At 42.3% G+C, this 19,486-nt stretch overlaps 1 protein-coding gene across 3 annotated transcripts in view; it reads right to left on the minus strand.

Moving 5' to 3' along the window:
• Positions 1 to 1,523: 1,523 nt before the first annotated feature.
• Positions 1,524 to 19,486, minus strand: part of LOC306881635 (fibroblast growth factor 12) — a gene marked incomplete at both ends in the record, with an annotated part of 124,771 nt that continues 106,808 nt past the window's right edge. For all 3 annotated transcript variants that reach the window (XM_079435813.1, XM_079435812.1, XM_079435811.1), the window contains one exon: positions 1,524 to 1,639. In XM_079435813.1, the coding sequence (XP_079291939.1) occupies positions 1,524 to 1,639 (116 nt within the window). The remainder of the gene's footprint in view (positions 1,640 to 19,486) is intronic.

Here is a 19,486-nt window from a genome sequence, read left to right on the forward strand (position 1 = left end):
TTTGATTTCTGTGTAAATGGATTTTAAATGATACCTGTGCTGTATTCAATGCAATTACTGTATATAATAGTAAAATTGCTCATGGGAATACTTGGAAAATAAGATATGCACACAGTGATTAAAGCTTTAAGTATCATACTTTTATTCTTAATCCTAATTTCATTCTGTTTATAATATCAATGGATATTTTATATATTTTATTATTCATAATACATTTATGATTGTATTTCTTTAATGTGAAAACATCTGCAAACATGAAAAATAAAGAGTTTTGTCTGTACAGAGCGAAAGGAAACACTCACATTACAGTGTTTTCTTTTCTGGAAACCCAGTTTATCTGGACAGTCTTTGCATTGCGTGCCTGTTTTTACACTCTTTGTACACATGCTATTCATTTGATCATTCCTCAATTAACTACAAACACACTTTCTGATGACCTATGCATTTAAAGTCTCTTTGTTTTGTTGCACCTCATTGCTGCATACTTGGGCACAGCTCACATGGCATTTTTATTTGGAAGACTTATGAATGCCAGTCTCCACCTAGTCCACAATCCACCCACCCTGTGCAGGCCAACTTCCTGGAAACCCTTTACAGGGGCAACAAAACTGGCCTTCTTTGTGCTTTTGACTAGACAGGGTTGGTGTCAGCATCACACTTTTAGGACTAATCCTGAGTTGTTTGTTAGATTTTGTAAGTTTACTTGAGTGCAAGGGAATTTGTGGATAATTCACAGGGAATCATCTACTTATTATCCAAAGTTTAGCTGTTCATTGTAACAAAGAGTGTCACACTCCAGCTGAAACCAAGATGCAGTTTGGAGGTGTTGAGCATACACACATACAGTGTACTTGTGCTGGACATATGTGCATCAAGGCGGGCAAGATTTTTGAAGAAGTGTTAAAATGGATATTACCTCATACCAAAATGAATAAGCAGTGGAATGCTCTAAGATCCAAAAATCTTCTACAATATCTGAGCATACATTCTAGATTCACCCTCCTGATATTTCAATGATTTGGATTCACAAAGTGCACTTACCTTTACCTCTCAGGTAATACCAAAAAATAAATAAAATAAAATAAGCCAAAACACTTGGTCAAATCTGCATAATATTCACAAACATGAGTAATGACATTGAGCGAAAAGAGAAACATTCCCAATTTGACAGTAAAAGCATAAATAGGTGCTAGAGCATTCACATGAAAATTAAAACATAAAAATGTTTTAAAACTCATTTCTCACAACATGAACCCCAAATAATATTAATATTTTTGAAAATCAAATGACTGTCCATTGAACTTTTTTGCATAAAATGTGAGTTCAGCTCCTTATTGGAACGGTGACATTTATTTCTCTTATTTCTCTTTCCCCCCTCTGTGTTCTTCTAAACGTTTTCAGTTTGTTTCAGGAGTTCAGTTTGCTATTTTATTGTAGCATGTTGTACTATTCCCGTGGTTGTTGACATGAGGGCAAGGGGAAGGGGTTACTCTTTCGCAGTAGCCTCCTGCGTTTGGGCCCTGCTATGTGGAGTCCTGGTTGACCACTTTTCCTCCGTTCATTGTTGGGGTTCCTGAGCTTTTCCTGGACCGTTGCTTCTCTTCAATCTCATGCAGTGAAGGCTCTCTGTACATGCAAACTGCAATATACAAACAAATAAATACATTAATATTCATTACTTTTGACTGCATTCAATGGGCCTCATTAATGAAACATTTGTAAATATAGGTGTGTAATCTGCGCGTAAAACGGTCCTTCCCGAAAACTCTCCTCCGGATTCACAAACGCTTCGTAAACATCTGATTTGATAGATAAACATGCGTATGTTAGTGAATTCCAATTATTCATAAATAGGGCGCTCGTGAACGCTCATACATAATTAGCATAATCCCCACCTATGAATTACAGCTACGCAAATTGCATGGAGTGAAATATTCTGGTCTACTTTCTCAGGTTTGGCTCCAGTATATTGCATAAATGCAAAACAGATTAATAGGCCATATGGCTAACAATAAATATGCAATAATGTGTGTCCACCAAAGCGTTTTAAGTCTCCTGAAAAATGTTAGGTCTTTTGAAAACGGCCAGCTGGCGGCGCTTGAGAACACTTTGGTGGCACAGCGTTTTTTCAGCTTTGGTTGCTATGATAAAGAATATCCACGGCAGTAACATATTACTAGTATTTCATTTTGAAGAATATTACTGAATATAACAATGCAGTAACCAGCAATATTAACTTCTCTATTGTTCTTCAGTTATTGTACAAGTAGTATGATTGGTCAGTGTGGTATTTGTCCCGCCCCTCCTCCATTGATTGGACGGCTGGGTAAAAAGTGACAGTGACAAGCGCTGCGTTCTACCCAAAGCTAAACCGGAGCTAAACAGTTTATCAACTCTCAGCTACAAAAAAAAACAAAAAACAGAGCAAACGAACTTGTAAAATATTATAAAGGCAGTGCATCAAAATTCAGTGTCATCAGTTTGCCAAAAATAACAGAGAACGTTTTATGCACCATTTACATGTGGTAGGGAACAGGTGTACATTTATTTCGTACCAACTAACATTTTGAAAATGTTTGTATTTTCATGAATTTTCATGAAAGTTTACATCAGAACGGCTTTACGAATGATTTACACAAAAAATAATTCTGCTCGTGTTTCATGAATGAGGCCCATTAAGAGTTATGATATTTATGGTGGACCTCTTATACTTGAGTTCTGCGTTTTGGATTTTTTTATTTAAAAAATGAAAAATTTAAAAATGTTAAAGTCAACATGAAATTAAATATCGAACATATTTTCTTTATACACACTCTTGATATTGTGTGCGAATTATCAATGATTATTATTATTATTCCAAAGGAAAAATGTTTGACTTCTTGCATAACTTTTTTTTTTCTTTTTGTCTTACATATAAGCCCTCTTATTATAATTTTTTTTTAAAATCATTGCAGACCACCAAGGCAAAGCATGAAAGATTTGAGCATTACATCACATGGCCAGAGCAACTGCTGATACCCAAAATTTCGATGCAGTGGCGCTAAAAGCTCAGAAGGCTGAATTGAGCACAAGCGTACGAGGCTGAATTGAGCACATGCGTACTATTACGGCACAGTACACTTGACCGGAAATGACTGAGCTAGCTTATCTACAACCAGGACGTAACCGTGCATACGGTCAATTGTACCTGTAATTATTTCAGATGTATTCTTGTAAGCATATTATAGTCCAGGTGATTTGTGCAAAATTTGAGGTGTTATGTTCACTTTTTCATAAAAGCATGAAACTTGGTACAATTGTACAGGTTAGTGCCCTAAACATTTTCAGAAACGAAGCCATCACAAAAACACCTTGTGGTTGCCATGGCAACCATTTTACTTTCCGCCATAACCAAATTATGCATTTTGTGTCATATCTCCTGAACCAAACACGATAACACAGAAAATGTTATGATAATAGAGTATAGTTCCTTTAAGGAAGGTTCTTGTTTATGTTATGCTGCCCCTTTAAGGGGCGTATATGCATTGTGAATGACATCCCCATTATGCATTGTGATGCAAGGAAGAAGGTGAAAGTAATGTTTCTCAGTTCAGTTAACCATTGTCTGGCCTCCATTTATTACAGAAAAGGTGATGTCTACCCCTATATTTTGATGGCCAAGGATTACAATGATACCATATACAGTACATATAACTGTTCAGGTGAAGAGTTGTGGTGAAATCAGCAATGTGAAAAGAAAATAACAGTATCTGAGCAATGAGCATCACAGTATCACAGCGTTTACAAAAGTCCATATTATGGCTATACATTTTTTTTTCTTTCTTTGATAATTAACTAATATTTTATTCAATAGTACAATTAGTGATCAAACTCCATCGCACACCTGCAAGTGATAGGTGCGTAGGACAAAGGACCAACCAGGTGGATCGCCTCAACAGACAAGCAATTCCCGCACACTATCGTAACTTGCAAAAAAGTAATATTTATTAATTAACACAACGTTTCGGTCACACGACCTTCATCAGGAGTATACAAATGTTCAAATTCATCTCTTTTAAGATGAACACATGACCACTTAACAAAGCTCCATCTGTAAACAATTAAGCTCATTAGGAGTATAGATGAACATCACATCGTAAACAGTTACAAATTATGATAGTTACAAAAACCAACAAGGATCCCACTACAAATTCACAAGATCATCTAAAATACATAACACGTTGTCTTCAAAAAGCATCAAATTATTACACCAATCAGTCAAAACTCCATAAACACTCAAACTCATTATAAATTCATAATAGAAACGGCACATCATTCAAAACAATTACACCACTATAACATTACATTAAATGGTGCTTCATCGTTCATACCCATAGGTGATAAAGTTTGAAGGGTATAAATCCAAAACAATTCACGTCTCTGTAGAAGTAATTCAATGTCTCCACCCCTAGGTGGCAAAGTTACTTTCTCAATCCCACAAAAACGTAAAGAGGTAACATCGTGATTCAAATTTAAAAAATGTGCCGCAACTGGATAATTCATATCTTTTCTTCTGATCGAACTCTTATGTTCAATAATTCTTTGTTTCAATTGACGTGACGTTTTTCCCACATAGCCTATACCACAAGGACAACGGATCAAGTACACAACATGAGTGGAAACACAAGTAATCACAGATTTGATGTTATATTTTTTACCAGTTCTAGGATGACAAAAAAATGATGTTTTAAAAGTATTATTACACTGAGCACAATTCCCACACCGATAATTGCCCTTCTGTATAGGACTAAGTAAACTCTGAGATGCACAAGAACTGGCGCTCTGAAAACGAGCATGTACCAAGCTATCTTTTAAATTCCTGGCGCGTTTATATACAATCAAAGGAGGATATCTAAAAATATCCTTCAACTCCGAATCAGAAGACAATAAATGCCAGTGTTTTTTAAAAATTGATTTTATCATGTAAGACTTAGGTGAGTATGTTGTAATACAAGCAAAGGAGTACTTTCTTGTTTTCATTACCTTCTTTTTTAGCAATTCAGACCGTGTCTTTTTAAAAGCTGTATTATATCCATCTTCGACCCAGTCCAAAGGATAACCTCTGTTCAAAAAATTATTTTTCATGATTTTCGATTTCTCAATAAAATCGGAATCAGAATGGCAAATCCTCCTCAATCTATAGAACTGACTCATAGGCAGTCCTTTTCTTAAAAAAGTCGGATGAAAACTGGTAGCAAGTAAAAGTGTGTTACGATCAGTCTCTTTTGTAAACAAAGTTGTAGTCAAATTGCCTTCGTTCTTCTGTACCCACATATCAAGGAAATGTACTCTAGACGAATTAATTTCAGAAGTAAATTCTAAGTCGTCAACCAAGTTATTCAAATATATCACAAATTCTCGAGCCTCATTATGATCACCCAAAAAAATACAAAATATATCGTCAATGTATCTGTACCACTTGATAATCTGTGAATAAAAAGGATTATTTTCTATATTCAATACATAACTCTCCTCAAAGAAACCCATAAATAAATTGGCATAGTTAGGGGCAAAATTCGAGCCCATTGCTGTCCCACTTATCTGAAGAAAAAAATCATTATCAAAACTGAAATAATTATATTTCAAAAGATACGAAGCCATCTCGACGATAAAGTCTGATGGTGGATTAGAATCCTCACGTAACAAAAGATAATGTCTAAGTGCAATAAGTCCTTTTTCATGTGAAATATTGGTATATAAGCTTGTTATGTCCAAAGTTAATAATAAAGAAAAATCCGGTAAATCATACACCTCAGAAATCTTATTGATAAAATCAGTAGAGTCTCGAATATAAGATGGTAACGAATAAACAAAAGATTTTATAAAAGAATCAACATACTGAGATAAAGGTGATAAGAGGGAATTAGTCTGTGCCACGATCGGACGACCTGGAGGGTCAATCAGTCTCTTATGAATTTTAGGAAGAGTATAAAAAACAGGTCTAATCGGATGTTGACAATACAAGAATTCAAACTCTATTCAATAGTACAATAAAAGGTTGTTTTAATTAATTAATTATTAATTCATTACATTTGTATAGCGCTTTTCTGGGTACTCAACGCGATTTACATGGAAGGGGGAATCTCCTCAACCACCACCAATGTGCAGCATCCACCTGGATGATGCGACAGCAGCCATATTGTGCCAGAATGCCCACCACACCAGCTTAACTAATATTTTATTCAATAGTACAATAAAAGATTGTTTTCAAGAATACAATTATTTATTTCAGAGATATAAAAAAATATAATCTTTAGTAAGTGTATTATTCCTTACCTCACAGATAGAGTCAGGTAGGAGGTAGTATGTTTCCAATACATTCTTGTTCTCTCTCAATAATGCTCTAACATCACACGCAAACGGCAACGCAATCTTGCTAAACTGTGTCCTATCTGCACCTCTGTCATTTTCTGTGGGTCTCTGGAATTGTTAGTCAGCTTTCAACAAACTTCATTCTGGTCATTGCTTCTTAGTCTACTCTTAGTATCCTGAGACCTGGATTCATACAGAGGACTCCGCAACCCCTGCTGTTCTCTCTAACAACTTCCCTTTCTCTCACATGCCCCATCAGGTTGGAAGGGCACTGGTCTTCTCATTTATAATAACTGGAAATACTCAACCCACTCTTCCCTATGCAATACAAATTATTTAGAGTTTCATGCTATTATGCTAACAGCTCCTGTTAAACTCCATATTGTAATAATTTATCGCCTTCCTGGTCATATGAGGAGCTGTATGGGCTCCTGTCCTCATTCTCTGTGGATGACAGTCCACTTGTAATCTTTGGTGACATCAAAATCCATCTGGAGAATCCTTACACTGCAGACTTCCACTTCCACTCCTAGCTTCATTCGATCTCAAATGGCTTACCACCACAAGCACTAACAAATCAGGCAACCAGCTTGACTTAATTTACACATGCAGTTGTGTCACAGACAACATTTGGTAAAACCTCTAGACATCTCTGCTCATTTCTTTATTACATTTAACCTATATATTACTATCTGTGTGCCATCAATTCCTCTACCAGTTACTTTTAGGCAAAACCTATGCTCCCTTTCACCCTTCCATCTTTCCTCTGTAGTGTCACCCTCTCTTCCCTTAATTTCTCATCTCTGAATGTAAATACAGCAACTGACACGGTAACACTTTATTTCGATAGTCCACTTTAGACATTCTACTAGCAGTAAGTAACTTTGCAACTACATGTCAACTAGCAGTCATTAGAGTATTAGTAGACTGCCTGCTTAATATCTTCTAACACTTTATTTTGATTGGTCCACAACATACAATATACTGACTATTAGAAACTTTGCAAGTATATGTCAACTTACTCTACTAACCCTAAACCTACCCTATTGAGAGTTAGTAGACATGTAGTTGCAAATTAATGAGAATTAGTTGACATGTAGTTAACATGTAGCTACAAAGTTACTTATAGTTAGTAGAATGTCTAAAGTGGACTATCGAAATAAAGTGTAACCACTGACACTTTATGATCCACTTTAACTTCAACAATATCTGTCTAGACAGGCCAGTGCATACTACTCCTTCTAACCTAAAAAGCTGCCCTATGTATCATCATCTTTACTGTATTTTTGCTGAACAGTCTTTTGGGTGGCTCACCAATGTGTTAATGTCAATGTGTAAATTAATTTCTCTAATACAAAAAATTAGAACTTGACGACAATTTTTGTGGGGAGAAGAATTTATTGAAGATGGTAGTGTAGCAGTTCTTCAATAACGATGTTAGCATGTCTTCTTTCAAACAGTATTAAACCTTGTATGAATCCTAGCTTCTCCCAAAGTTCTGACTGTGGGATATAATTTTATACCTGAACACAAAATGGCTAGAAACAATACTGTTAGGACCTTCCCGCTGGCTTCAGCAGCGGCCATTCAACTGAGACTGCTTTGCTGTCGGTCACTGTAGCCCTGCAAATAGTGAAAGCTGATTCCAAATCATCAGTTCTTATTCTGCTGGATCTATCTGCCACTTTTCACTCTGTGAATCATCAGATTATCCTGTCTACCATCACCGGATCTGCACGCCACTGGTTTGAATCTTATCTCACAGGTAGGTCTTTCCTGGAGAGGAGAGGTATCCAAAGAAAATCATCTGGCCACAGGGTTTCCTCAAGGATCAGTTCTTGGACCCTCCTCTTCACCATATAATCTACATCACTGGGACCCATTATACAAGCACATGGTTTCTCCTACCAAATTCTACCATTGATGACACAGCTCTATCAATCATTTCAACCAGACAATCCAGAAGTAGCTGCATGGATCTCAGGCTGCCTGGCAAACATCTCGGCATGGATGAAGGAACATTACCTGCAACTCAACCTGGCAAAGACTGAGCTTCTCATTTTCCCTGCCACTCCGACTCTATAGCATGATTTCATAATCCTGCTAGGTTCATCAAAAATTATTATTTGGTGACCAGCTGACCTTCAAGGACCATATTGTAAAGACAGCTCAATCATGCAGGTATGCACTGCACAACATCAGGAGGATCAGGCCCTTCCAAACAGAGGATGCTGCACAACTACTTGCCCAGACCCTTGTCATTTCTAGACTGGGCTATTGCAAAGCTCTTCTAGCTGGACTTCCAACATGCGCAATCAAACCTCGACAAATGTTTCAGAATGCAGTGGCACGACTGGTCTACAATGAACCCAAAAGGGCCTACTTCACACCTCTCTTTATCTCCCTGCACTGGCTACTAGTTGCAGCTCGCATATGATATTGCATATTGATGTTTGCGTACAGAATAGCCACAGGCTCAGCACTCTCACACTTACGAATTTACATACCCTACAGAAGCATGATATCTGTAAGTAAGTGATGCCTTGTGGTAACATCACAGAGAGGCATTTTCATTCACCTTTCTTAGCTGGTGAAATGATCTTCCCACAATCGCTGTAATTAACAGAACACCCGACACATTATGTGACAGCAACACTAATTTAATCCCATACCTGACCCATTTGACATAAAAAGGGTGACCTGAACTGCACCTGCATTAAATCTCCTACACGAGGTAGAACAAACTCATTTATTAAAACTTTTATTCAAATTGGGAATAAATTAAATACAGAAAACGAGCAAAGAGTGCCCCCTTTAATATAATCACTACAGCTGTCAATCAGTGGCAGTGCGATTGGCTACATTGCTCAGTGTGTACTGGACTGAGTCAAAATAGTCTTGGTTATTAGACCCTCAACCCGCCCGTGCTTGTCACCGTCTGGCCCGCACCCATACCACACCCTACACATAAATATTATTCCACCCGTTACATCAAATTTTAGCGATTGACCTGCGTGTAGCCACCCGCATGCAGGACTTTGGTTTCCCTCTTGTGGACAACATAATAGACAACTCTGGCCCCAGAGAGTGATTGCAAATTAAGTTTACATGAAATATGTTTCATTCTGCATCTTCTGAGATTTAGTTGTAATCCTTCTCATAAAGTCACTAAATTAATCATTAACTGTTCATCCCATTGCATTGCCATCTGCGTGTAATGTTAGAGTGTTATTGAGAGAACACGAATGTATTGGAAATATACTACCACTCAACTGACTCTGCCTGAGTGGTAAGGAAAAATACACTTACCTGAGATAATTAAAAAAAAAATATCTCTGAAATATATGATAGTATTCTTGAAAACAATCTTTTAATGTATTATTGAATAAAATATTAGTTAATTACCAAAGAAAGAAAAAAATAATAGCCACAATATGGACTTCTGTAAATGTTGTGATACTATGATGCTAATACTGTGATTTCCTTCTCACATTATTTCACCATTAACTCTTCACCTGAACAGTTTATGTTGCTGTATATGGTATAATTGTAATCCTTGACCATCAAAACATAGGGGTATATGTCACCTTTTCTGTGTTATGTTTGGTTCAGGAGACATGACACAAAATACATTATTTGGTTATGGCGGAAAGTAAAATGGTTCCCATGGCAACCACAAGTTGTTGTTTTTTTGCGATGGCTCTATTTCTGAAGATGTTTAGGGCCGCAAACTATACAAGTCTACCAAGTTTTTTTCGAACCAGTCTGAAGAATCTTTTCAGTTTCGCAAAGCGATTACACGGGCCATCCAATAAGATTTGAGCTAGGATCACATACCCGGAGCAGCTGCTGTTGCACAAAATGTTGAGAGTGGTGGCGCTATTTCTTAAACCAGAGTAAACAAACACCGAAGAAGAGTATCCCGGATAAGAGAAGAGAGTGTATGCTGAGTTCTTGTTATCGTTGGAATTTGAGAACAGATTTCTCACATGTTGTTTATACAGAATAACATTTCTATTAATTCTCCACTGAATTATGTGATCTGTAGAGCACTGTTTTCTTCCACTTGTGCAAGTGTTATGAATCAGAACGTGATGCATCATGATTATATGGAATTAATTTGTGCATTTTTTTAAATTATATAAGCAGGCTACTTTTAAAAATAATTACAAATTAATAATAAATCAAAACAATTGTTAAGAATTTACCAACTAGATATAGCATTTAACCAACTAGATATAGCTTCAAAACATACAAGCAAATATAAAATAATAAAGGGGGGGGGCAATTACAATTGATAAACAAAAAGTACTTTCAGTATCTGACAGTGCTTTAAGAATCCAAAAGTTTACAGACAACCATAGTTATGGGTTTTTCTTTTTTCCTCAGCATTATTGCTTTTTGATTATTACTGATGACATCATAGACAGTGGCCAGACAGCCCCAGCCGTGTACCAGCTCCTCATACAGGGAGACTCAAAAACAGAGCTTTGCCTCTCGTGCGCCCCACAGCAGGACCGAGGTCAGCGATGCTCTAAGTCGGGGCCTTCTAAGACAAGGCCCGATCTGAGGGTCGTGCTTCAGTCCAGGAAGTCTTTGACGAAGCGGTCCTGACATCATAAGTCTGGGAATGCTGAGGGCAGCCACCTCTGGGGAAGAACAGCGTACACCGCATTACTCGGTGCCCATCTCTCCTCAGTGCCCTCAGGAGATCGTTCTGCCAACCCTGCCAGTGTTCCAGGACGCAGCGGTCTCCAGTGAGTGTCTCTCGCAGTTTTGTCTGCCCGGGATCGTAGCGGAGCTGAGAGCCTCGCCACCCCTTCGGGAGTCTCTCGAGCAGCTAGTTCGGCCGTCTCCTCCCAGTCCTCCAGGGCATTCGCATACTCAATTCAGAGCAGATGGCGGTTCGACATCAAGATGTCGTTCTCGCTCATATGAAAGAATTGGGGTTAAGACTAAACGCCAAGAAAAGTGTGCTTTCTCCATTACAGAGGACCACTTATCTGGGCGTGGTGTGGGATTCAACCACGATGCAGGCATGTATGTCCCCTGCTCGGATTGAGTCGATCCTCACGTCAGTCAAGAGAGTACAAGAAGGCCGATCACTCACTGTCAAGCAGTTTCAAAAACTGCTGGGTCTGACGGCAGCTGCGTCCAACGTGATACTCGTTTGGCTCTGTTCGAAGGCGGTCGCATTTTTCTACCCTCCCTATCCTGAACTTCCCTGCTTGCTCTCTCGTATTGTCTTGTCCTTCTTAAGAGACTCTCGCTGCACTATTTACAAAACCGAAATTATGGATCTGATCAACTGGTCTCTTAACGCAATTGACACCATCTTCTCGACTAGAAGATCCGGATCTGGAGAACCGGAATGTCCTGCTGGGACGTTTGCTGCTGGCTACACGATGGACGCATGGGAGAGATGGCGGGTCGTGTGTCTGGCGGCTCTCTCCGTGGAGGACATTGAAGACAACTTCTTATTCGGAACCATGATAACTGGGTTTCTGCTGTTTGGATTAGGTGTTGCCCTAAACTATCGGAAAATTAAGGAGACGGATTGGCTATCCAAAACCTCTCAAGGCTGCCCGTCATGATTGAGGCTGTTGGCAGAGCGGTCGGCTCTGAAACAGAGACGATTAACCGCAATATGGATTCGATCACGGCTAAGCTCTCGGCTTTGGAAAGGAAAATTGATGGACAAGGAGATCAGAATGGACAAGGAGAATAGCTGTGAAACCAGAAGACAGCTGTTCGCCCAAAGACAAAACAATCTTATCTCTTTCCGGCTTCCCAAAACAGAACGGCTTGGCAAGGCCGCTCTGGTATCAACTCTCCTGTGAATACTGCAGGGAGACGCTCTTTCTTCCCTCCCCCATCAAACACCTTGTTATTGTCGGGCGCTTGGGCTCTGGCCAAGGTCGTTTCCATGGCAATTGCTATGTCGCACCACAACCTGCGAACTGAGACAACTGGTTTGGAGTACTGGAGCAACGGATTTCAAGGCATACGAACTCACACGAACTTACACATACACACACTCATATGCTCATATATACAGATTGTCATCCACCTCCCTACCCCCATCCCACGCCTTGGTCGCTTCATCCCGTCAGTTGATAACGGGTCTGTGTTCGCACTGTAATGGCTGCAGGCCGGATGGCTGTTTCGTCTGAACTGGATTAATATGCAAGTTATGTTCCTGTGTTGACTGTGCTCTATGCTGAGGTTTTTGTCTGTTCTCACACTGCACTCTCGTTCAGGAGCGTAGTGTGAGGACTATTTTTTTCTCCTCTCTTTCCTCATGTTGTGCTGTATTCTTCTTCTTTATTGCATTTCGTTGCCTTGTACCTACATGTGCAATGACAATAAATTGAATCCAATCCAATACCTTTTGGCCTGCTGTACATGAGACCCCTACAGTGGAGGCTCAAGACCAAGGGGTTCTCCCCGAGGGGAAACCCACTTTGCATGATCAAGGTCACGTGGCGATGCCTACATGCCTTAGACGGACGCATCCCCACCTTACTCATGAGTGGCCACCCTGCCCGCGGTCTGTGGAGTGGTCGCAATCTCATGTGGCACATGAAGTGAAGTGAAGTGACATTCAGCCAGGTACACCCGGAGCAGTGGGCAGCCATTTATGCAGCGGCGCCCGGGGAGCAGTTGGGGGTTTGGTGCCTTGCTCAAGGGCACCTCAGTCGTGGTATTGAGGGAGCGCTGGACATTCACTCCGCCCACCTACAATCCCTGCCGGCCCGAGACTCGAACCCGCAACCTTTGGATTGCGAGTCCGACTCTCTAACCATTAGGCCACAACTTCCACCTGAGAGATCGCCATGTGTTGGTGCGCACCGACAACACAGCAGTGTTCTTTTATATCATTCAAACTGGCTGTTATTAAGCCTTTCATTAAAAAAACACAACTTGACCCCAAAGAATTAATTAATACAGACCGATCTCGAATCTCCCTTTTCTGTCAAAGATATTAGAAAAGGTAGTATCATCACACCTATGTTCCTTCTTAGAGAAAAATTATATGTGAGGATTTCCAGTCAGGTTTTAGACCATATTATAGTACTGAGACTGTTCTTATTAGAGTTACAATCGACCTGATTTTATCATCTGATCGTGGTTGTATCTCTCTATTAGTGCTACTGGATCTTAGCACCGCGTTTGACACTATCAACCACAACATTCTTTTGTATAGACTAGAAAAGTATGTTGGCATTAGAGGAAGTGCACTGGCATGGTTCAAATTGTACTTATCTGATCGCCATCAGTTTGTGGCAGTAAATGAAGAGGTATCATACCAAACACAAGTGCAGTATGGAGTACCTCAAGGCTCAGTACTTGGCCCCTTACTTTTCACGCTTTACATGTTACCCTTGGGAGATATCATTAGGAAACATGGTGTTAGCTTTCACTGTTATGCTGATGATACCCAGCTCTATATTTCTTCGCAACCTGATGAAACTTAGCAATTTGCAAAACTAACGGAATGTATAGTTGATATCAAAAACTGGATGACTAGCAATTTCTTACAGCTAAATTCTGAAAAAAACATTGGTGTTAATTATTGGACCAAAATCTTTTGCATGTAATAACCTAGATCATTGTCTAATACTTGATGGCTGCTCTGTAAATTCTTCGTCATCAGTTAGGAACCTAGGAGTACTTTTTGATAGCAATCTTTCCTTCGAAAAACATGAGGTCCAAGAGCGCCATCTATGGCTCAGCCTTGTTGAGAAGAGCGATGTTGACAAAGTGCGTTTTCTCGATGCTCTCGTCTCCCAGGCTGGACTGTTTGGCGACACTGTCGAGGACTGTGCCCAGCAGTTCTCGGCAGTGCGGAAGCAGACCGAGGCCATCCAACACATTTTGCCCCAGCGTGATGCCCCATTGGCCACCGCTCTGCCGCAGGGCAAGCCCCAGTCTGCTGGTTGCCGTGGGTGCCCTCCTGTGTCCCCCTGAGATGCTCCGCCCCGTGCTGGCGCGTCGAGCCTCTCATGGGAGCGCGGCGCCCCCCATGTTCCAGCTGGCCACGATTATCGTCCAAGGAAGCGATAAAGCGACCCTGACACGGGCAAACAGGAGATGTGGGAAGCTGCTCGATCTCAGGAGATGGCGAGGACAGCACCGCTCCTTCCCCCGAAGGAGGGCAGGGGAGAATCATTTTATTCTGTTCCACCGCTGGCTCAAGGGCAATTTCCCTTTCCTCCGGGTTCTCAGGCTCATGGGCTGACAGAGTGCAAGGCACTGCCTCCTCACTCTCGCCTGTGACTCCCCCTCTTGCCAGCATCCAGAGACTGCAGTTGGGAGACGCGATGCCTCTCCACGCATCTCTGGCCAGTCTCCCCGGGGACCTGGGGAGTTCAGTGTGGATGTGTCAGAACGCGACACCTTCTGTACCATCCAGCTCTGCCCCCCTCTGCTGCACCACCACGGGTATGTCGATTGTCCCTTTGGTGCCACTCGCACAGAGTTTGGGGGCATGGCTTGCGCTGCCCAACCCGTCCTGCTGGCTCATTCACACAATCCGACTCGGCTATGCGATTCAGTTCGCCAGGCGACCTCCCAAGGCGGCGCTCTCAAGACTTCAGTGGCAGTCCGAGACACACTTGTCTTGTGAGAGGAGATTGCTGTCCTCCTGGCAAAGGATGCAATCGAGCCGGTCCCTCCAGCCGAGATGAGGCAGGGGTTTTACAGCCCTTACATCATCATACCTAAGAAAAGTGGTGGCCAATCCTGGATCTGCGAATCTCGAATCGGGCCCTTCTCAAGCTCCCATTCAAGATGTTGACGCAGGAGTTCATCATCAGATGCATTCAACCCCAGGATTGGTTTGCAGCGGTTGACCTGAAGGACGCTTACTTTCATGTCTCGATTTGCCCTCGACGCAGGCCGTTCCTACGGGTTGCGTTCGAGAGTCAGGCATGGCAGTACAGCGTCCTCCCCTACGGCTCTCCCTGTGCCCTCGTGTCTTTACTTAAGTCACAGAAGGAGCCCTTGCCCCGTTACAGAAAGTGGGCATCAGGATCCTCAACTGTCTTGAGCATGGCCCCCGCGCGAGAACAGTTGTGCGATCACAGGGACCTGGTGCTCCGGCACCTCAGCCATTGGGGCTTTGGGTCAACAGGGAAAAGAGCAAGCTCTCCCCCGTACAGAGAAACTCTCTTCTCAGTATGGAGTTAGACTGAGTGTGGTGGCGCGTCTCACCAACAAGCGTGCCTAGTCCATGCTGACCTGCCTGAGTTCCTTCAGAGGCAGGATGGTGGTACCACTGAAACACTTTCAGGGGCTCCTGGAGCATATGGCATCCGCAGCCGCAGTCTCGCCGCTCGGATTGCTTCATATGGGACCACTTCAGCACAAGTTACACTCCCGAGTCCCAAGATGAGCTTGTCGCCGTGGTACAGTTCGCGTGACCATCACACCAATGCGTTGCCGCTCATTCAGCCCTGGACGGACCTTGTCTTTCTACGGGTCGAAGTACCCTTAGAACAAGTGTCTCGGCACGTCGTTGTCACGATGGATGCCTCCAGTGCGGGCTGGTGCACTACATACAATGGGCAGGCAGCCTCGGGGTTCTGGACAGGGCCTCGACTGCTTTGGCACATCAACTGCCTTGAGTTGCTGGCAGTGCTACTAGCCTTTCAGCGGTTCGGCCGCTGCTGCTTGGCTAGCACATGTGGTCCACACGGACAACACTGCGGCTGTCTCGTATATCAACTGGCAGGGTTGTCTACGATCACGTCGCATGTCACAACTCATCCGCCATCTCCTCCTCTGGAGTCAGACGCAACGCAAATTGTTGCGTGCCGTTCACATCCTGGGGGAGCTCAATCGTGCAGCCGATGTGCACTCACGACAGCTCACGTTCCCCGGAGAATGGCAACTCCATCTCGAGATGATCTGGCTGTTCTGAAGTCGATTCAGGGAAGCTCAGGTAAACCAAGTTGCCTCCCACCAGTCCTCCCATGGCCAGTTATGCAAGGTCAGTGAGGATGAGGAACAGGTCCTGCTGATTGCACCATTGGCCCACCCGCACCTGGGTTTCGGAACTCATGCTCCTCACGACAGCCCCTCCTGGTGCATCCCTCTGAGGAAGGACCTCCTTTCTCAGGGGCCCGGCACCATGTGGCACCCGCTTCCAGATCTTGGAACCTCCATGTGTGGCTCCTGGATGAGACGTGGCAGACTTGAATGTTTCAGGTTGTGGAGCTTTCCATGGACCCCTAATGTCGTCACAACATAACTCGTAGTGACCGACAGATAGGGAACATCTCGGTTACGTATGTAACCCTCGTTCCCTGATGGAGGGAACGGAGATGTTATGTCCCAATGCCACAATCTTGAACCATCGCTGGGTGCCAGGGACATGTTCTCGGCTCCTCAGCAGAAAACCTGATGAGTGGATGCACCTGTCGCCTATTTATACCCGTATGCACGAGGAGTGTCTCAGGTATGCAAAATCCACTAGCCAATATTCATTGGCGTTTTCCCTTAAAGTCAGAGATGATTGGGGCTCCCAAGTGAATCCACTAATGTCGTCACAACATAACGTCTCCGTTTCCTCCATCAGGGAACGAGGGTTACATAAGTAACCGAGACATTCTGTCAACACTGCACTGGCTCCCTATTAAACATTGTATACATTTTAAGATCTTGCTAATTACCTATAAAGCCCTGAAATGGTTTGGCACCTCAGTATTTGAGTGAGCTCTTATCGCATTATAGTCCTTCACGTCCTCTGTGATCTCAAAACTCTGCCCATTTGATAATACCTAGAAATATCAAAATCAACTGAGGGTGGGAGATTGTTTTCCTATTTAGCACCCAAACTCTGGAACAATCTACCTAACACTGTTCGGGAAGCAGACACACTCTGTCAGTTTAAATCTAGATTAAAGACCCATCTCTTTAACCTGGCTTACACATAATACACTATCACATTTCTATAATTCAAATCCGTTAAAAGATTATTAGGATGCATTAATTAGGTCAACCGGAACAGGTAACACTTCCCAAAACACCTGATGTACTTTTTACATTGTTAGAAGAATGGCATCTACGATAATATTAGTCTGTTTCTTTCTTATTCCGAGGTCACCTTAGCCACCCAGATCCAGACTGTATCCAGATCAGATGATGGATCAGCACCTAGAGATGACCTCTACAGCCAGGACACCTATATGAGCCCCAGAGACTGATCCCCAGTGAAGACCCTGTCTCCAAGACGGCCATCGGGACAAGACCACAGGAACCAGATGAGTCCTTTGCACAATCTGATTCTGCTTTAGCCTAGACTGCTGATTTTGTCTGGCCAGAGGAGAATGACACTATTTCGACAGACTATTTCCCAGTCTAAATACTGTAAAGCTGATATAAAGCCACCCAGCTTTATATCAAGCTGATGTAATGCTGCTTTGACACAATTTGCATTGTTAAAAGCGCTATACAAATAATATTGACTTGACTCCTCTCGCTTAGAGTGTTTTAGAGGCCTCCGCTCGCCGGAGCATGATGTGCTTATGAGCTTATACCTGTGGTGGATGAGGATGCTTTCAATAGCCTAGAGTCCTCTGCTTTCCCCTCTCTTGGGGACCAAGACTCAATTCTCAGAAGTTGGCCTTCGAGACGGGCCTGAGACGTTTTCCATTCTATGGCACCTTTAATATTTTTTGGAACCTGTGATACTTTTTCTTTGATTCTTTGGTGAATAAAAAGTTAAAAAGAACAGCTTTTATTCAAAATAGAAATATTTTCTAACAATATAAGTCTTTACCACCACTTTGTATCCATTTAGCACATCCTTGATAATAAAGGTATTAATTTCTTAAAAAAATGAATTTCTTAATTAAAAAATGAACTGAACCCAAACTTTTGAGCAGTAGTGTATATTGTAACACAAAATTTATATTTTGAATAAACACTGGTCTTTTTATTTATCAAAGAATCCTGAAAAATTATCACAGGTCCCGAAAAATATTAAGCGGCACAACTGTTTCCAACACTGATTATGAATCAGCATATTAGAATGATTTATGAAGGATCATGTGACACTGCTAAAAATTCAGCTTTGCTTCACAGGAACAAAGTACATTAAAATAGAAAACTTTTGTTTTAAATTCCAATAATATTTAAAATAGATACAGCCTTGATGAGCATATACTTTTTTAAACTGATCCCTTTACTGATCCCAAACCTTTGCGCAGCAGTGTATTATACTGTATACTGTTTTTTCAGACAACCTAAAATGTACATCATTTAGTTGCATCAAGGGTAAAATCAAATATACACACGTGGTCAGAATTGTTGGTACCCTTGGTAAATATGATCAAAGAAGGCTGTGGAAATAAATCTGCATTATTAATCCTTTTGTTCCCTATCAGTCGGTCACTCCGAGTCACGTCGGTGACCGACGAATTGGGATCTCGCTTAGAGAGACCAATCCCCTACGAGAGTATCTAAACAAGCCAATGGATATTGGCATGCGATTATTGCATCCAGCTGCCACTAATCACAATGTGAGTATAAGTAGGCAGCGGGTGCAGCGCATATTCAGCTTTTCGCTTCGGAGCCGAGCGTTCTTCGTTCTGCTCCTGACCAACTCTTCAAAGTGTCTGCAAGTCAGTGTGTTGGTGTGACGGCGCGTCAGCGGTGGTGGTCTCCCTTTGTCGAGTGGGTTGCACACATCGGATTGCACTACCCTCTGATCGTGCTGCAAGCGGCCATCTCCCCTGTGCGCTTCAGCACACTAAAAGAGTGCTTTTCTCTAAAAGAGCATTCACGGGTGGAACGTCTTTTTAAAGACGCGTCTTTTTCAAGATGCCTTTCCACCCGTGCGTTTCTGGATGCGGTCGTTACCTGGCGCCGGGTGATGGTCACGATCGTTGCCTCTCATGTCTGGGCTTTGATCACGCTGAGGCAGCTTTCGTGGATGAGTCATGCTCTCACTGCGGGAGTATGAACATCGCGGAGTTGCGGACCAGGCTCCGTTTCCTGCAAAGGGGCGGAGTGCCCGTGCCCCTGCCTAGATCTAGGGCTCCCCCTGGCGGCAGCCGAGGGACCACTACCTCTGACAGTGGCCGGACTGGTCTTACGGTGACAGTGAGGAATTCCCCTCAGGGGGGGT

This window comes from Barbus barbus (assembly GCF_936440315.1).
Source record: "Barbus barbus genome assembly, chromosome: 15".
NCBI lineage: Eukaryota > Metazoa > Chordata > Actinopteri > Cypriniformes > Cyprinidae > Barbus > Barbus barbus.